This window comes from Pseudochaenichthys georgianus, unplaced genomic scaffold (assembly GCF_902827115.2).
Source record: "Pseudochaenichthys georgianus unplaced genomic scaffold, fPseGeo1.2 scaffold_360_arrow_ctg1, whole genome shotgun sequence".
Classification (NCBI taxonomy): domain Eukaryota; kingdom Metazoa; phylum Chordata; class Actinopteri; order Perciformes; family Channichthyidae; genus Pseudochaenichthys; species Pseudochaenichthys georgianus.
In genome coordinates this window covers 188,910-206,397 of record NW_027262961.1, presented here as the reverse complement: position 1 = coordinate 206,397, position 17,488 = coordinate 188,910, and the positions used below count along the sequence as shown (strand labels likewise).

The 17,488-nt window shown below is 41.6% G+C and overlaps 2 protein-coding genes across 3 annotated transcripts; one reads left to right on the top strand and one right to left on the bottom strand.

The window, feature by feature from the left end:
• Nucleotides 1-122: 122 nt before the first annotated feature.
• On the bottom strand, nt 123-6,156 carry LOC117442224 (blastula protease 10-like). The gene is made up of 10 exons (XM_034078222.2): nt 6,078-6,156; nt 5,972-6,004; nt 5,823-5,888; nt 4,706-4,755; nt 4,127-4,196; nt 3,937-4,051; nt 3,567-3,628; nt 3,130-3,211; nt 1,715-1,836; nt 123-355 (listed from the first exon to the last, which is right to left on the bottom strand). Exons 1-10 carry the CDS (start codon nt 6,127-6,129, stop codon nt 327-329), a joined length of 681 nt encoding a protein of 226 aa, XP_033934113.1. The 5' UTR covers nt 6,130-6,156; the 3' UTR covers nt 123-326.
• Nucleotides 6,157-6,870: 714 nt separating this feature from the next.
• Nucleotides 6,871-17,253, top strand: zcchc9 (zinc finger, CCHC domain containing 9). Of its 2 annotated transcripts, none has more exons than XM_034078229.2 (6): nt 6,871-6,968; nt 13,006-13,560; nt 14,346-14,496; nt 16,093-16,185; nt 16,264-16,332; nt 16,906-17,253. In XM_034078229.2, the coding sequence occupies exons 2-6, from the start codon at nt 13,021-13,023 to the stop codon at nt 17,016-17,018; spliced, it is 966 nt and encodes a 321-aa protein (XP_033934120.1). In that variant the 5' UTR covers nt 6,871-6,968; nt 13,006-13,020; the 3' UTR covers nt 17,019-17,253. The 2 variants fall into 2 exon arrangements, with proteins under 2 accessions (XP_033934120.1, XP_033934121.1); XM_034078230.2 differs by having other exon boundaries at nt 6,877-6,968; nt 13,010-13,560.
• Nucleotides 17,254-17,488: the final 235 nt, after the last annotated feature.

The following is a 17,488-nucleotide window of genomic DNA, read 5'->3' as shown; positions in this document are numbered from 1 at the left end:
ATGTATAAAATTAAAGGTTTTATAATTAACATGAATGTTTCAACGAAGCAGCCATTTCTAGAAGATTGATTTGCAATATTTTGACTGCACTCTGGAAATGTAGGTTCTCAGTTAATGACAGGAATTGTTTTAATTTAGTGATTAACATTACATTTAAAAAGGAGTGTCGGCATTGAGAAGCCAATCTTTTTGACAATGAGGTACGTAAACATACATGTGATCAGTTTGAAAGCAGTAGAAAGACAGATATGGAGTGTATCTTTCGTTTTTATTCAAAGATGTTGTGGCTCCCCGGTGCTGTGGCGCCCTCCAGTGGCTGCTGACGCTTAATATCTTCCAGTCTTTTTGGGAGGATCTGGTAAAGAGGGAGAAAGTGAAGCATGATGGGGTTTGTAGTCATAAAGTGGCGCAGGAATGTGGTATTTCTGCGTTTGTCCCTGAAGGCAGCATCTCCCTGGTCCAATGGGATTCCTCCATGGATTTTTTTTATCATGTCAGACAAACGTTTATGATACTTACACGTTAAGTTCAGCAGGATAACCATATTAACACCACTTTATGATTTCTGAAGTAAAAACATGACTTCACGCTAAGCTAAAGGAGGCTAATGTTGGGCTATAAAGGAACTACAGCACGGTCACATGACTTCACGTCACCACCGCTAAGCTAAAGGAGGCTAATGTTGGGCTATAAAGGAACTACAGCGCGGTCACATGACTTCACGTCTCCACCGCTAAGCTAAAGGAGGCTAATGTTGGGCTATAAAGGAACTACAGCACGGTCACATGACTTCACGTCACCACCGCTAAGCTAAAGGTGGCTAATGTTAACCTACTGCTCACTTACAAAGCCCTACATAACCTGGCCCCCCCCTATCTGGCTGACCTTCTTCAGGAGTACACCCCCTCTCGCTCCCTCCGCTCCTCCTCTGCTGGTCTGCTGACCGTCCCCACCCCACCATGGGTGCTCGGGCTTTTAGCTGCACTGCTCCCAGACTCTGGAACTCCCTCCCCCCGCACATCCGACAGTCAGACACAATCACCTTATTCAAATCCCACCTGTTCAAATCTGCTTACTCACTGTAGTGTAGCTTTTATTTTATTTTATTTTTATTTAGTTTTTTTTTTTTAAATGTACGGTGTCCTTGGGTGTCATGAAAGGCGCCTACAAATAAAATGTATTATTATTATTAATGTTGGGCTATAAAGGAACTACAGTACGATCACATGACTTCACTTATCCACCGCTAAGCTAAGGAGGCTAATGTTGGGCTATAAAGGAACTACAGCACGGTCACATGACTTCACGTCACCACCGCTAAGCTAAAGGAGGCTAATGTTGGGCTATAAAGGAACTACAGCACGGTCACATGACTTCACATCACCACCGCTAAGCTAAAGGTGGCTAATGTTGGGCTATAAAGGAACTACAGCACGGTCACATGACTTCACCACCGCTAAGCTAAAGGAGGCTAATGTTGGGCTATAAAGGAACTACAGCACGGTCACATGACCTTTTTCTGTGAATCTTACAGTAGAAAGGTAGCTGCCCCGCGTGAGGCTACTTAGATTAGTCGTAAAACTGCAAATTATTTTTCTTAAGTTTATAACCATTGACTTGCAGAACAGGGGACAGGAAGTGCTAAAATGCTGAGTCATCAGGGTTTTAGGACTCATTCCTGCACCACTCTATATACACTTTTTTTAAAGAGTACCGCAGCTGTAGAGGAGTCGGACTCTCTGCACGTCGCTGTCCGTCATATTCTTTCTCTGACCCATGTTCGTCACTTCCTCTTTAGAGACGATGGTGGGCAGGCCGTTATCTGAGAAAAACTCACTGTACACACAGGAAGTACTCGTTACTGCAGTAAAAGTACAGGATACTACACTGGAAGTACTCGTTACTGCAGTAAAAGTACAGGATACTACACTGGAAGTACTCGTTACTGCAGTAAAATTACAGGACACTGGAAGTACTCGTTACTGCAGTAAAAGTACAGGACACTACAAGTACTCGTTACTGCAGTAAAAGTACAGGATACTACACTGGAAGTACTCGTTACTGCAGGAAAAGTACCTACACTACACTGGAAGTACTCGTTACTGCAGTAAAAGTACCTACACTAGACTGTACACACAGGAAGTACTCATTACTGTAGTAAAAGTACCTACACAGGAAGTACTCTTTACTGCTGTAAAAGTACCTACACTACACTGGAAGTACTCGTTACTGCAGTAAAAGTACGTACACTTGACTGTACACACAGGAAGTACTCATTACTGTAGTAAAAGTACCTACACAGTGTAGGTACTTTTACTGCAGTAATGAGTACTTCCTGTGTGTGTAGTGTAGGCTACACTGTACACACTGGAAGTACTCATTACTGTAGTAAAAGTACCTACACAGGAAGTACTCTTTACTGCTGTAAAAGTACCTACACTGGAAGTACTCTTTACTGCTGTAAAAGTACGTACACAGGAAGTACTCGTTACTACAGTAAAAGTACCTACACAGTGTAGGTACTTTTACTGCAGTAATGAGTACTTCCTGTGTGTGTAGTGTAGGCTACACTGTACACACTGGAAGTACTCGTTACTACAGTAAAAGTACCTACAGTAGACTGTACACACTGGAAGTACTCGTTACTGCAGTAAAAGTACCTACAGTAGACTGTACACACTGGAAGTACTCGTTACTGCAGTAAAAGTACCTACAGTAGACTGTACACACTGGAAGTACTCGTTACTGCAGTAAAAGTACCTACAGTAGACTGTACACACTGGAAGTACTCGTTACTACAGTAAAAGTACCTACAGTAGACTGTACACACTGGAAGTACTCGTTACTACAGTAAAAGTACCTATACTGTAACGGTACAGAAACTACGACTCGCTTCCCACTGAGAAGTGGACTTCTGTAAACTGAATTTAAAATCAGAAAAATGCACCTAAATAATTGTTTTATTAATAATAACTTCGTCACTGGAAAGATTACAAATCAAAATGTTACTTATTTTCTTATTATTTGGTCTAATACACACTTTGTAAATATGTTTGTAATTGCCTGTTGATGTTCTGTTTTACGTTATGAATATAAAGCAGGATATTGATCTGAGCATCTGAAGGTTACCCTCCGTAGTGCATGATGGACGCGGCGTTGTACTCCAGGCCGAACGTTTCTCCGTTTGCCTTTTGGAAGTTTCTCTCCTTCCCTGAAACACAATAACGCCACTCATCACAGAAATAAGACGCGTTTATACTCATGATTATGCAAATTAAAGTAAACTAAAATAATTACACACATTTCAGAGTTATAGTGAAAAGAAAGAGGTCATTTAAATGCATTTCCTTTTTAAAAAAGGAAAAAATAGTTTTTTTAAACTGACTTTATTGAAAAAAGAAAAAGAAACCAGACTCTACAAATCAGAGCCGAGTATTTGTACACGAGGTAAATACATTCTCTTTTTATAAATGGGTATTGGTGGGTTAAAAAACACAAATGTAAAACTGGTTTAAAACAAAACGGTAACAAGCGCAGAGCGTTTGTGTATTTGTACACAGGGTTACCTTCCACGATGTTGTGATGCAGCACGGTGACGTACTGGTCGCGGTAGTACTCAGATCTTGTACTTGAGTAAAAGTAAAAGTACTCAGATCTTGTACTTTAGTAAAAGTAAAAGTACTCAGATCTTGTACTTTAGTAAAAGTACTCAGATCTTGTACTTTAGTAGAAGTACTCGGATCTTGTACTTTAGTAAAAGTACTCAGATCTTGTACTTTAGTAAAAGTACTCAGATCTTGTACTTTAGTAAAAGTACTCAGATCTTGTACTTTAGTAAAAGTATTAACACTTGCTTGTGAACTGAGAGAACATATAAAGAAAGAACGTAACGGCACTAAATGCAGTACGCAGTATACAGAGGAAAGCGCTCCTCACCCTTTGCTCGTGACGAAGGTCAGGTAGTTCGTCTCGGAGGTTCGTCGGTGGAACGACACGCACGTGTGTTCGGACACCATGGCCATCGCAGAGAGGATGACCCGCGTGCGACTTTCTGCAGAAACACAACAGTGAAATTAAATACTATAAATATTGTGGAAGTAGAAATGAACCTCCGCTCTGAGCCCACCTGACTCCGGGCTGATGGTGAACGGGATCCGCGTGCTCGGCCACACGCTGTCCACCGCGTTCCTGTCGCTCTGAGGGTCAAAGGGCACACGTCATCAGGTCACACACACACACACACACAGCTAAATGCGAGCTTCCGTCTTGTGAGCATATCATCGAGACACGTCATTTTGAGTCCATTTGATCTACTTGTAGTACTTGTAGTTCTCTTGTCGTGGTTTCGTGTCTCCTCGTCGCGAGTCTCTTTCAAGCCGTTGTAATGTAATTTTTTAATAATCTTTATAGCGGTTTTGCTGCCTTTCATATCTGTTGATGCATGTCGGCATCATTTCACTTTTTGTTGATATAAAAACACCAATTGTTTAAAATATAGACAAAAGTCAAGAAGTTGCATTATGGGTAATGTAGTTTCGAAAGGTGTTTGGAGCTGAAAGTCATCACATGTCGTACTGCTGCTTTCATTTTGACTATTTCTTTTAAAATACGTCACGAACACATCCTTCAGCTTTGAGCAAGAACACCTAAGAGTTACAAGTTAAAACTTCAGCAATAGAGAGTTGAATGTAAGCGTTTCTCTCACCAGCAGCATGATGTCTCCCTCCGTCACGGCATAGTCCTCCGTCATCAGCTCTGTGGACATTGAGACGGATCAAAATCAGAAACAGACTTCCCTCGTTTGTTAAAGCTGTGAATATTAAATGCAAGGCAAGTTTATTTATACAGCACCTTTCAACACAAGGGGCTTTACAAAAATTAAAGACATTCAGACAAAGGCATTTAAAAGAAAAGATAATAAAAAAATACATGAATAAAAGTTACAGTGCAGTTTCAGATGTGAATAGTTCACACAGAAGTTCCACTTTACTGATGCCTTTCTTTAACGGCCCGTCCACACGACAGCGTCGAAAACTCCAATCTGCCCATTCACTTTCAATGGGGTGACGTCACGTTGCCTCGCTTTTTCGCCGAACTGAATTGTGGGTAGCAGAGCGGTCCGTCTCCGGCGTAGCCAGCGCCAGCCAATCAAATCCCGTTTCTGAAAATCTGACAGCTGAAGCCGTAGCCAATCAAACCGGGTCTAAGCTGGGAGAGATATCCCGCCGTTCATTTCTATATTTCAAAAAAGTCGGAGGAGAAACTAACTATCGCCGTAGCAAATCACCCGGTTTGTATGACCAGCCCCTCTTCACCTACCGGGATACAAACCGGAGGAACCAGCATGGAGGGAGGGGGCAGAGGCAGTGGGGGAACTGGTAGGTTTTCGCCTGTTTGGGGAGTTTATATATATATATATATATATATATATATATATATATATATATTGCTCCCATAAAATCCCCGGGGTTTTTGCTTTGTATGTCGGGGGCGGGAGATTCATGTGATTGGTTGTTGGTCGTGTTGCTTGAATAAAATCCCCAAGCTCCAGACACGCCCAGCTCCAAGCTTTTTTTGAAGCTGTAGTGTGGACGCTCCGTGATTCTCCGAGCTGTGCACGCGTGCACGGCACATCCGTCCCGAGCAGCCAGTCCCCAGACACTGATCCCCCGGGTTACCAGCCACACATGTTCATTAACCAACAACGGAACACAACCGCTCAGTTTCAATTAAAAGCAGCGGCAAAAAGAAAAGTCTTCCTGCTGGATTTAAAAGCAGTCCGAGTTGCAGCGGACCTGCAGCTTTCCGGATACAACACTGACCTTCTAAAGTCTCGGGGTTAGACTGCATGTAATTCAGCACTCTGGTTATCCAGTCCTCCGTAGTCGCTGTAAAACACATTTAAAAGCATTCAAATTAAAAAGCACACATCTGTGACGATGCAGTAGACTGAATGTGAACACACACGTACCGTCGCTATCCTCACGCAGAGGACCGGAGGCGACTAAAACAACAAGAGATAAAGTAGTCAATGCATGTTCTGCTTTAAAGTACATTTCAATATTTCTATTTCCTACCATCTTTCGCGGCTTGGGCCAAAAGCAGCGCAGCGAGGATGAGATGCAGCATGTTGTCAGAGGTCACACACACACTCACACACACACACCTAATATACTAACTCTGCCTCGTTAGCGCGTTAATTGAAATCAGCTGAGATCTCGTGTGGCGCAGTGGGTTGTGCGTTGGAGTTCGGATCAGGGGGTCACGTGATCTCATGTGGATCTGGACCTCCTGCTATCAGAGTTTGTCCTCCTCGGTATTTATTCAGATGTATTCAAGTTGATAGATTAAGAAATTAAAATACCCAACAATACATACAATTAGCAGATATGTCATTAAAGGGTTGCTTGTATAAAAAATGATACTTTGAGTAGATATATGTTTGGTCATTGTTGAAATTCAAATACTTGCGAAGTATTGATTTAGCAATAACTGTAAATGATATATTAAGTATGCTAACAGTGTGTGTCGTATTCTGTACACACTTTATAATTAATGATATTGGGCTTTATGAATACACTTTGACTGGTTGATTGAAACTTAAAAGTGTTTTGATAGACTGACATTTCTTGACAAAAATATTTCAGACGTAGAGTGTGTGTGCAGATCAGACGTGGAGTGTGTGTGTGTGTGTGTGTGTGTGTGTGTGTGTGTGTGTGTGTGTGTGTGTGTGTGTGTGTGTGTGTGTGTGTGTGTGTGTGTGTTCGGATCAGACGTAGTGTGTATTCTGATCAGAACGTCACCACTTTGGTATAATTATGATATATTATATTTTCACCATTTTGTCAGCTGCCTCCGGTCCAGCAGGTGGCGCGATACCTCAATTATCAACGTAGAAGAAGAAGAAGAAGTAGAGGCAGTCACTTCCGGGTTAAAAAAGAAAACACATGGGCTGAAAGCCTCTGAAGGTAATGTTGTTTTCAGCCTTTATTTACATTATTTAAACGATTTGTGCCGTTGTAAAAGGTTACGTTAAACTATCGGTATATGTTGCGTTAACTTCACCAGCTCAGAAAGTGCTGGTATTCTTTAAAGACTAAGATAATGCTATGTTATTGCTAACACGCTAACAGACGTTAACAGTTATTTGTCGTAAATGTTTTTATTTACTACTCGGTTCAAATTACAATTACATCTAAAAACTGCAGACATGTTCAGGAAGGGTTGACACGTTTCAAGGTATTTTTTATGTATTTTTTGTATTGTCATATACACAGTTTGACAGGCACAGTTACATAAGAAACTATACACACATATAAGATACAAACTAGAAAGCGTGCCTTGTCTAGAAGCTGTGTATTATTCCTGAATTGAGTATTTCTTATGTTGTGCTTCAAGCTACTGCATCTTACTTTAAAGTATTGGTACTAGAATAGAAAGGGAGGGATGACTCCTCTGAGCACACAGGGACATGTGTCCTCTGCTTTGAACCCATCCTAGCACCTGGAGCTATTGCACAGCGCCCGGGGAGCAATGGGAGTGGGGGGATGCCTTGCTCAAGGGCACGACGGCAAGGCTGGAGGTGAACTGGGAGCTCTCCAAGTAGCAGTCCACACTCCATATGTAGGTCTGTTCGGGGACTTGAACCGGTGACCCTACGGCTGCCAGTCCAAGCCCCTGACTGAGCCTCTTGGGAAAATACTCCACTCTGAGTAAAAGCCCAGCGATCAAATCCACATTGATTGTTTAGCTTAATATTCTATATATTATATCAGAACATGAGGTTAATTTTCTCTATAATCTGTACCCTGTGTCCTTTTGTAGTCAATTTCCTGTCGTCTGTCTTGTCTTACCCCGGCTGATACTTCACTAAATCCACTGTTTTAATTTGTAAGGTAAAATTGTAAATGTAAACCCTGTAAGGCAGGGGTGTCAAACTCAATTTCATCGCGGGCCACATTAGCATTAAGGTTGCACTCAAAGGGCCGGTGGTAACTATATAAATATACATATATAAATATATCATATATAAAATAATGTATTACATTACATTATTGCCTCTGAATTGGATTATTATCGGATAGGATAATGACTTAGTAATTAACTACGTCTGAAAGCAGAAGTCCAGGGCAAATCATTGCAAGTCTCTTCAGTGCGCATGTCACAAAACAAGATGCATTGTGGGACATGTAGTTTATGGGCAACCTGCTTCTGTAAAGTGGCATGTAACCGTATAATAAACATTATATTCTTTGCAAGCTCTTGCGGGGCCGCATCAAATGAAGTCGCGGGCCGGATTCGGCCCCCGGGCCTTGAGTTTGACACCCCTGCTGTAAGGTGTCCTTGGGTGTTTTGAAAGGCGCCCCCCAAAATAAATGTATTATTATTATTATTAGATGTGTCTGGATTTCCTGCTGGAGGCTGGTTTAAACTGATCATAGTATTACGCACCAATTAAAGCACCAAACCTGAACCCCACAATATGTTCCTCAATATCGATATCGAGGTATTCGATCAGAAATGTCATCATGCGTCCGGCAGCGCCTCAGTCACCAGGGGCGTGGACTGGGAGCTGCTGGGTCTCCGGTTCAAGTCCCCGAACAGACCTGAATATGGAGTGTGGACTGCTACTCGGAGAGGTCCCAGTTCACCTCCTGCCCTGCCGTGGTGCCCCTGAGCAAGGCACCGGACACCCCCCACTAGTGCTGCGCGATGAATCGAAAAAAGATCGTGATCTCGATTCCGACGCCTATGCGATCTCATTTCTAAATTTCGCCGATCCTATGACGTCAAGCTGATTTTTTTTGTTGTTGATTTTTTTTAATTTTTTTATTATTTTGCTTCTGAATAATACCGACTTGCAATGTCAATCATACTTAAACCATGTAAAGCAAATACACTCTATACATTTAACATTAAAGTACCATGATGGCATCCAGATGGACGTGTTCTGTCGCTGCAGCCACTCGTGTTGCCAGTTAGGAAGGAATAAGCAACCAGGTCTATGCAAACAAGCGCAAAAGAACATGAATACTTTAAACCTATACATGTCGGGTCTACAAGCTCACCACCGCAACAACCATTATTACTTACCACCAAGCAACTTCACAGAAAGAGAAGCCCAACGTGGCTGATAGTAAGTATACCTGGCAACACGCACTGACTGCAGCACGTGAGGGCAGGAGCCGGCAGTACGTTTACAGAAGCGTTAGCATTAGCACTAGGGATGTTCCGATCACCTTTTTTTGCTTCCGATCATTTGATTTTGACAATCTGCCGATACCGATTTTTGAGTTGAGTCATTTTAAACCAAAACTAAGTCCTCAGGATGACTTTAAGACGTGAACATGGTCATTTTTGTTTTGTAACATTAAATAAAATACGAATATTTTATAAAAAAATTATAAAAAATGCCGATTCCGATCTTTTGAAAATCACGTGATCGGCTCCGATCCCTGATCACGTGATCGGATCGGGACATCTCTAATTAGCACTGATTAGCAAAGAGTGACGAGAGCGACCAGTAGTACAGGAAAACAGAAATGAGTGACGAGGAGGTCGTCCTCCTCGTCGGTGTTGTTGTCCTCGTGGACGACAACACCGATGGAAATGAGAATGTCGACATGTTGGTGTTCTTAACCAAGAATCTTGAAGTGCAGTAGATGGACTGTGCTAGCAGCTAGGCAGCGAGGCTTTATCTACATCGATTCTGAAGCTGTAACTTTATTTCTGTTCCGTTTTATATTCAGTCCTGACTGCAGTGTTTAAGTTACTCCTTTTGATTCAGTGACACTACTACTCAGTGGAGTCTAGCACTTTGTTTAAGTTTTTTCAGTACGAAGCTTTAAGTGCAGTCGTTGAACTGGGTGCTAGCCGGCTAGGCTTTTTATATTATTATTCTAAAGATGCGACTGTTTTGTTTTTATCTTCAGCACGGTGACTGTGGTGAGGTATTCTGAGGTATTCTGTAACAAACAGGCTGGTTTGTTGTCCAGTAGCTGGTGTCCTGTCACTGTGGACAGGTGCTCCTGCAACGTTTACATTATGTTATTTATAAAGCTGCAACAATTCTATTTGTTACGTTCAGCACTCAGGCAGCAGCAATATCTTTATTTTAGTTACTGGATGTTTTGTTGCCAGAGAGACTTGAGTTTAAGTCGAGCACTTTGTTTAAAGCCACAGTAGTTCAAATTCATTTTAGTTACTCCATGTTTTTGCTACAGGAAACTGAGACTTGGGCCCTTTCTCATTTCTCGAACTCCCCTCCTCGACTCCCCTCCTCGACTCCTATCCTCGATACTTAGTCCCGCCCACAGGAGATGCGAGCGGAGGAGCCGAGGAGGGGAGCCGAGGAGAGAGGAGGGGAAGCAGCAGGCGGTTAGAGAAAGGAGAACTCCTCTCCTCTGAGCGGTCATCTTAAAGAGACGTCCATTAATGATGACAGGAGGCTCAGCCTCTGTCTGAGGACACATGTGTTCAAGACCACTTCTATCTACTTTGATTCATTCACAGTGCGGTGTCATGAGACCACACACACACATATATATATATATGTATATATTTATATAAATATATACAATTTCAGAATCAAACAGAGCACTCATAACGTAACACTATCAGAGACTGGATATCCCCCCCCCCTCTCTGGTCGCTGCAATGAGGAAAATAAATTACGGGCCAAAAGTTTTATTTACAAGTATTAAAAGTAAGCAGAGGACACCAAACCAACTGACCTGTCTGTCCGCTGCATCTACACACACACTGTACCACACACACCTACACACACACACACCTACACACACACACACACACACACACACACACACACACACACACACACACACACACACACACACACACACACACACACACACACACCACACACACACCACACACACACACACACACACACACACACACACCACACACCTACGCACTGTACCACACGCACACACACACACACACACACACACACCACACACACACACACACACACACACCACACACACACACACACACACACACACACCTACACATAATCAGGCGACAGCTGTTGTGTATTTTATTGTGAAGCACTAAATGGTTTTAGAAACATCTGGACTCTTTGTTTGTAGATATCTACTAAACTAAAGCAAAGAGAGTAGGTCTGTTCTACTGAGTGATATATATTATACACACTGCTCTGCTTTCGGACCTCACAGCTGTTCTCTCTGGAAACATCGCGTCGCGATGAGAGCAGTTTCTAAATAATATCCAGGGGATGCATGCAGAGCTGTGATTGGCTGAGATAAGTCACGACTCTTTGAAACATCTCTTTTCCCGGAAATGCATCCGCGAAGGAGCCGTGGAGGACCCATCAGTGTATCCTCGGTTATAGCTCCTCTGGAGAGCCTCCTCGACGCTCGGTCCTCGAAGTGCATTTAGAGAAATGAGACGTCCTTCAACATGGCGCGCTGAAATTCATTTCCGGGTCACTACCGGAGGACAGAGGAGTCGAGGAGGGGGATTTGATGAAATGAGAAAGGGCCCCAGATTTAAGTCCAGCACTTTGATGGTGTCTGTCAAAGCCACAACAGTTGGCTCCAGGTGCCACATTTTGAATGTAGTAATGTTCGTTCAGTATTCAGCAACTACAGACTACAGACAACGTTATGTTTTTGTTACAAGAGAGACAAATGTTGTCTGTTTAAAGTCATTGTACTCATGTGACGTCTGAGAGTAAGAGTGCCTTCTTCTTCTTCTTCTTCTTCTTCTTCTTCTTCTTCTTCTTCTTCTTCTTCTTCTTCTTCTTCTTCTTCTTCTTCTTCTTCTTCTTCTTCTTCTTCTCCACGTTACCCATCCCTAGTATTTAGTCGACTTGTTGTTCTCTTCTTTACATTGTTTGTAGTGCATGTTGTGTTTTCTCTTGAGAGAGCTGCTTCTCCACCAAAAGTCATTAGGCGCGTTCACACTGCGGTACTTTCCCCACAAAGGTTCATGAGCACTCTTTAGTTCTCATGAACTAAGTACAGATCGCGTTCACACCAGAATAAGTCCCTGGGGGAGGATTAGGCAAATGAAGCCACTGACGTCACTTCTTCTTCTTCTTCTTCTTTGGGTTTACTGGCAGGCCGCAACCCACTTCACGGCGTATGCTGCCGCCCGGAGTCCCCGGCCGGAAGTCCCCGGAGTTGGGGAAGGCTTCAGTAGAAGCTGCTGGGACTCCCAGCAGCTTCTACTGAAGCCTTCCGAGTAAATCGCCAGGACGCCGACACCTCCTCATCTCCACCGCTCCCATGTTTTATTTTGTGTTGCCATAAGTTAGTCTCTCTGCGTTTCTGCGCTGGGCTAATGCTAATGCTAATAATGCTAATAATGCTAATGCGAGGATAATAAAATGGCGGCTTCACAAAACCTTTTGGGAGTTTTACGGGGCGTGGTTTGCAATCCGCCAGCCAATCAGGAATATAGCTCTTTTCTCACAAAGGACCCGCTCGAAAGTCCCTGCTCTCTAGCAGGGACTTTCGAGGGGATAAAAAGGTTCGCATGAACTACTTTTAGTACCGGCTCTTTTTGGTGTGAATCATGAACTAAGTTCGCATGAACCTTTGTGGGAAAAGTACCGCTGTGTGAACGCGGCTTTTGAGTCCAGTTTTGAACCACTTCAGTCGCCTTTGAACGTCAGTCGCCTTTTTAGCTTCTACCATGTGATTGTCCTCGTGACACACGTGGTTTTATTGCTCAATCTTAATTAGACTTTTGACATCATCTCATATTTTCTCATCTCTGTAAAGCGTCTTTGAGCACTTGATAATGCGCTTGATAAATAAAATGTATTATTATAATTATTAAATGTGTTTCTGTGCCGTTTAAAATATTTAAGGTTGATGTTTTTTTCGGGGTAATATTGTGGATGACAATTATGTTTGCCTGAGTGATTGTGACTGGCCTTTTTGTCAACCATTCCTTTTAGTTTGTGAACATTATGGTCATTTTTCCATCTAAGATCTACCTTTTTCTCTTCAGACAGAAGCTGCAGTCATGACGAGGTGGGCGAGAGCGAATAACGTCCACAAACACAAACCATCAGAAGCGACTCCCTGGAGTCAGCTGAGGGAAGGAGGAGGAGGAAGAGAAGGAGGAAGAGGAAGAGGAGGAGGAGGAGGAGGAAGAGAAGGAGGAAGAGGAGGAGGAGGAAGAGAAGGAGGAGGAGGAGGGGGAGGGGGGTGGAAAGAGGGTCTCCCAGGCAGCATTAAATATGGCACCATCCTGCCTTTAGGATCGGCCGTGAAGAAGCCGAATCGTCCGAAGAAAGAGTACGAGAGCGAGGATGTGAACGGCTTCCTGGAGTATCTGCAGCAGAGCGGACAGCCTCTTCCTGGGATGGGGAGAGGAGGGGGACTGGGGGAGAGAGGCGGCAGAATGGGAGAGAGAGGTGGGAGAATGGGAGAGAGAGGGGGGAGAATGGGAGGGGGAGATGAGATGCAGGAGATCAGAGAGGAGGTGGCGCTGGCGCTGAATAAAGACAGAAGAAGAGAGGACCGGAGGGTGAAGAGGCAGGACGACAAGAGGGGCAGCATGGTGAGAAACTCTCACTTCATCTCAGACGTTGGGATTCTACTCGTCTTTGAAGCAGCTTTTTGTGGAAACTCTGTAAAAAAAATTGTCAAATTCTGAGAGAAAAATCGAATTCTCAAAAAAAATCGAAATCTAAGATAAAAGTCAAATTCTGAGAAAAGATTTGAATTCTGAGAAAAAATTCGGGATAAAAAATCAAACTGAGTAAAAAAGTCAAAATGTGCAAAAAAATCTAATTCTAAGATAAAAGTCAAATTCTGAGAAAAAAGTCCAAAAATTCAAAAGAAAAAAAATCTAATTCTGAAAAATAAGTCAAAATGTGCAAAAAAAGTCTGAGAAAGATTGAATTCTTGAAAAAATCTAAGGTAAAAGTCAAATTCTGAGAAAAAAAGTCGAAATCTGAGAAAAAAAAATCGAAATCTAACATAAAAGTCAAATTCGGAGAAAAAATCAAATTCCGAGAAAACAAGTCAAAATGTGCCAAAAAGTAAAATTCTGAGAAAGATTGAATTCTCGAAAAAATGTAAGATAAAAGTCAAATTCTGAGAAAAAAGTCAAAATGTGCCAAAAAGTCTGAGAAAGTTTGAATTCTTGAAAAAAATCTAAGGTAAAAGTCAAATTCGGAGAAAAAATTCAAAAGTCAAATTCGGAGAAAAAATCTAATTCGGGGGAAAAAAAGTCAAAATCTGAAAAGCATTGTTTTAATAAACGAGTGCTTCTCTGATGTAGTCCTGGTTTAAGGCTCTGATATTTCACTCATCTCTCTCATTGCTTCCTCCCTCCTGCAGCTGTGCTTTAACTGCAGGAAACCTGGTCACGGATTGGCCGATTGTCCGGAGGCGGAGCAGGACGAGGAGATGGGTCGAGGCATCTGTTACCGCTGCGGCTCCACGGAGCACGACGTCACCAAGTGCCGAGCTAAAGTAGACCCGGCGCTGGGTGAGGACACGCTGAGACTCACAGTAGATTAATGAAGAGGTGGTGTGTTTCTGTGTGGGACCCTGAAGGCAGCATCTCCCCTGGTTCTATGGGATTTCTCCATTTTCGAAATTCTGATGGAAAAAAGTCAAAAACTGTGGAGAATTCAAATTATGAGAAAAGCAATAATCTGTCTAATAATAATTATGTCTAATTATGAGAGAAAAAGTCAAAATGTGAGAAAAAAATACAACATTTAAGAAAAAAATCCAAATCTGAGCTAAAAAGTGAAATTATGAGAAAAAACTGGAAAATTATGAGAAACATTTAAAAAAACTGTGGAGAATTCAGATTATGAGAAAAATCATAATCTGAGAAAAAGTCAGAATTTGAGAAAACATTTTTAAATCTAAGGAAAAAGTCAAAAACTGTGAAAAATGTCTAATTATGAGAAAGTCTAAATCTGAGATAAATAGTCAAAAACTGTGGAGAATTCAAATTATGAGAAAAGCAATAATCTGAGAAAAATTTAAGGAAAAAATCTAAATCTGAGAAAATAAATTTAAATCTGAGGAAAATGTCAAAAACAGTGAAAAATGTCAAACGCATTGGAAATGTCTAATTATGAGAGAAAAAGTCAAAATGTGAGAAAAAAATACAACATTTAAGAAAAAAATCCAAATCTGAGATAAAAAGTGAAATTATGAGAAAAAACTGGAAAATTATGAGAAACATTTCAAAAACGGTGGAGAATTGAGATTATGAGAAAAGTCATAATCTGAGAAAAAAAGTCAGAATTTGAGAAAAGATTTTTAAATCTAAGGAAAAAGTCAAAAACAGTGAAAAATGTCTAATTATGAGAAAAAAAGTCAAAATGTGAGAAAAAAATACATTTAAGAAAAAAGTCTAAATCTGAGATAAAAGTCAAAAACTGTGGAAAATTCAAAATGTGAGAACAAATTCAAATTCTGAGACACGCTGAGACTCACAGTAGATTAATGAAGAGGTGGTGTGTTTCTGTGTGGGACCCTGAAGGCAGCATCTCCCCTGGTTCTATGGGATTTCTCCATTTTCGAAATTCTGATGGAAAAAAGTCAAAAACTGTGGAGAATTCAAATTATGAGAAAAGCAATAATCTGAGAAAAAGGGTCAACATTTAAGAAAAAAATCTAAATCTGAGAAAATAAATTTAAATCTGAGGAAAAAGTCAAAATGTGAGAAAAAAATACAACATTTAAGAAAAAAGTCTAAATCTGAGATAAAAGTCAAAAACAGTGGAAAATGTCAACAACAGTGAAAAATGTCTAATTATGAGAAAAAGTCAAAATGTGAGAAAAAAATACATTTAAGAAAAAAATCCAAATCTGAGATAAAAAGTGAAATTATGAGAAAAAACTGGAAAATTATGAGAAACATTTCAAAAACTGTGGAGAATTCAGATTATGAGAAAAATCATAATCTGAGAAAAAAAGTCAAAATTTGAGAAAATGTTTTAAGGAAAATGTCAAAAACAGTGAAAAATGTGAAACGCAGTGAAAAATTCAAATGATGTCAAAGTGAGATGTTTCCGACTCGTCGCCGCACCTCGTTAACAACATGTCCGCCTTCATTCTCCAGGAGAGCACCCGTACGCCAAGTGCTTCATCTGTGGGAAAACAGGCCACCTGTCGCGTGGCTGTCCCGATAATCCGAAAGGACTTTATGCACAAGGTACAAACCCAACATCCACCCCAGCATAGAGTGGTGTATTATGTGATACAGCTGTTTAAAGGATGTGTGTTTCTGCAGGAGGGAGCTGTCGGGTTTGTGGCTCAGTGGAGCATTTCCAGAAGGACTGTCCGGAGCACCAGGCCACAAGTGAGTCTCGCTTCCGTCTCTAAAACTCGCCTACGAAGAATCAGGTGGAGTTAGGGTGACGTGGCTGAGTACCAGGGACGGCCCTGACCAATTTGCCGCCCTAGGCAAGATTTTAGCTGGCGCCCCCCCCCCCCCCCCCAAAATGCAGACACTCACTATGATTCGCAGGTGCATGGTTGTGGCATGACCACAAAAACAAAGATATTGACACAAGATGTGTACAACTGTATTTAGTTTCCTATCCATTTGAACATGATTTAAGTGGGGGGGGGGGGCTCCTCTAGGGGGGTCCGGGGGCATGCAAATAAAAAAAAATTCATATTTTTTTTTTCTAATTTTTTTTTCTTCAATTTTCGGCGCCCCCTATGGGTTGATGCGCCCTTAGAATTCGCCTATACTGCCTATGCCGAGGGCCGGCCCTGCTGAGTACAGACCGTTATTAACCATTACCGATACACGTAACTGTAAATATATACACATCAAGAAAATATCTCTCTAAATAAAGTGCCTGAACGGATTTGAACACGTCTTCCTCCTCCATGTCTTTTATTTATATGTTTGTTTGTATCTCAGGTAACTCGCTGACGCTTCCCTGGCTGTCGAACAACATGAGCGCAGACCACGAGGACGTTCATGTTCCCGTGAAGAAAAGCAAACCCAAACAAACCAAAGTGGTGACGTTCTGATCGGAACACACACACACACACACACACACACACACACACACACACACACACACACACACACACACACACTACGTCTGACCCGAACACACACTCTCTACGTCTGACCCGAACACACACTCTACGTCTCTCAAATCTCAATTGAAAGGACTGCTGACCGTTGACATGCAATGTGAAGACGTTCTCCTCCTGGTTCCCTTTGTGTATATTTTTTAATAAAGTATTGCTTCTGTCTCTTCACTGTGTTACTTTGTTCTGGTGCTGCAACAACAATAACAACAATGAGTGTACAATATTAAATAATAACAGTTATAAAATCATGAATAATAATTCAAACAAATGATAGGAAACAAACAAAATAACATATTTGTAAATGTATAAAAACAATCAAAGGAAAAGACAGGTAAGAATCCTAGCAGGTACTTTGCTATTAAATATGTTGTTGTTGTCAAAACACTTATTTTATTCAATTC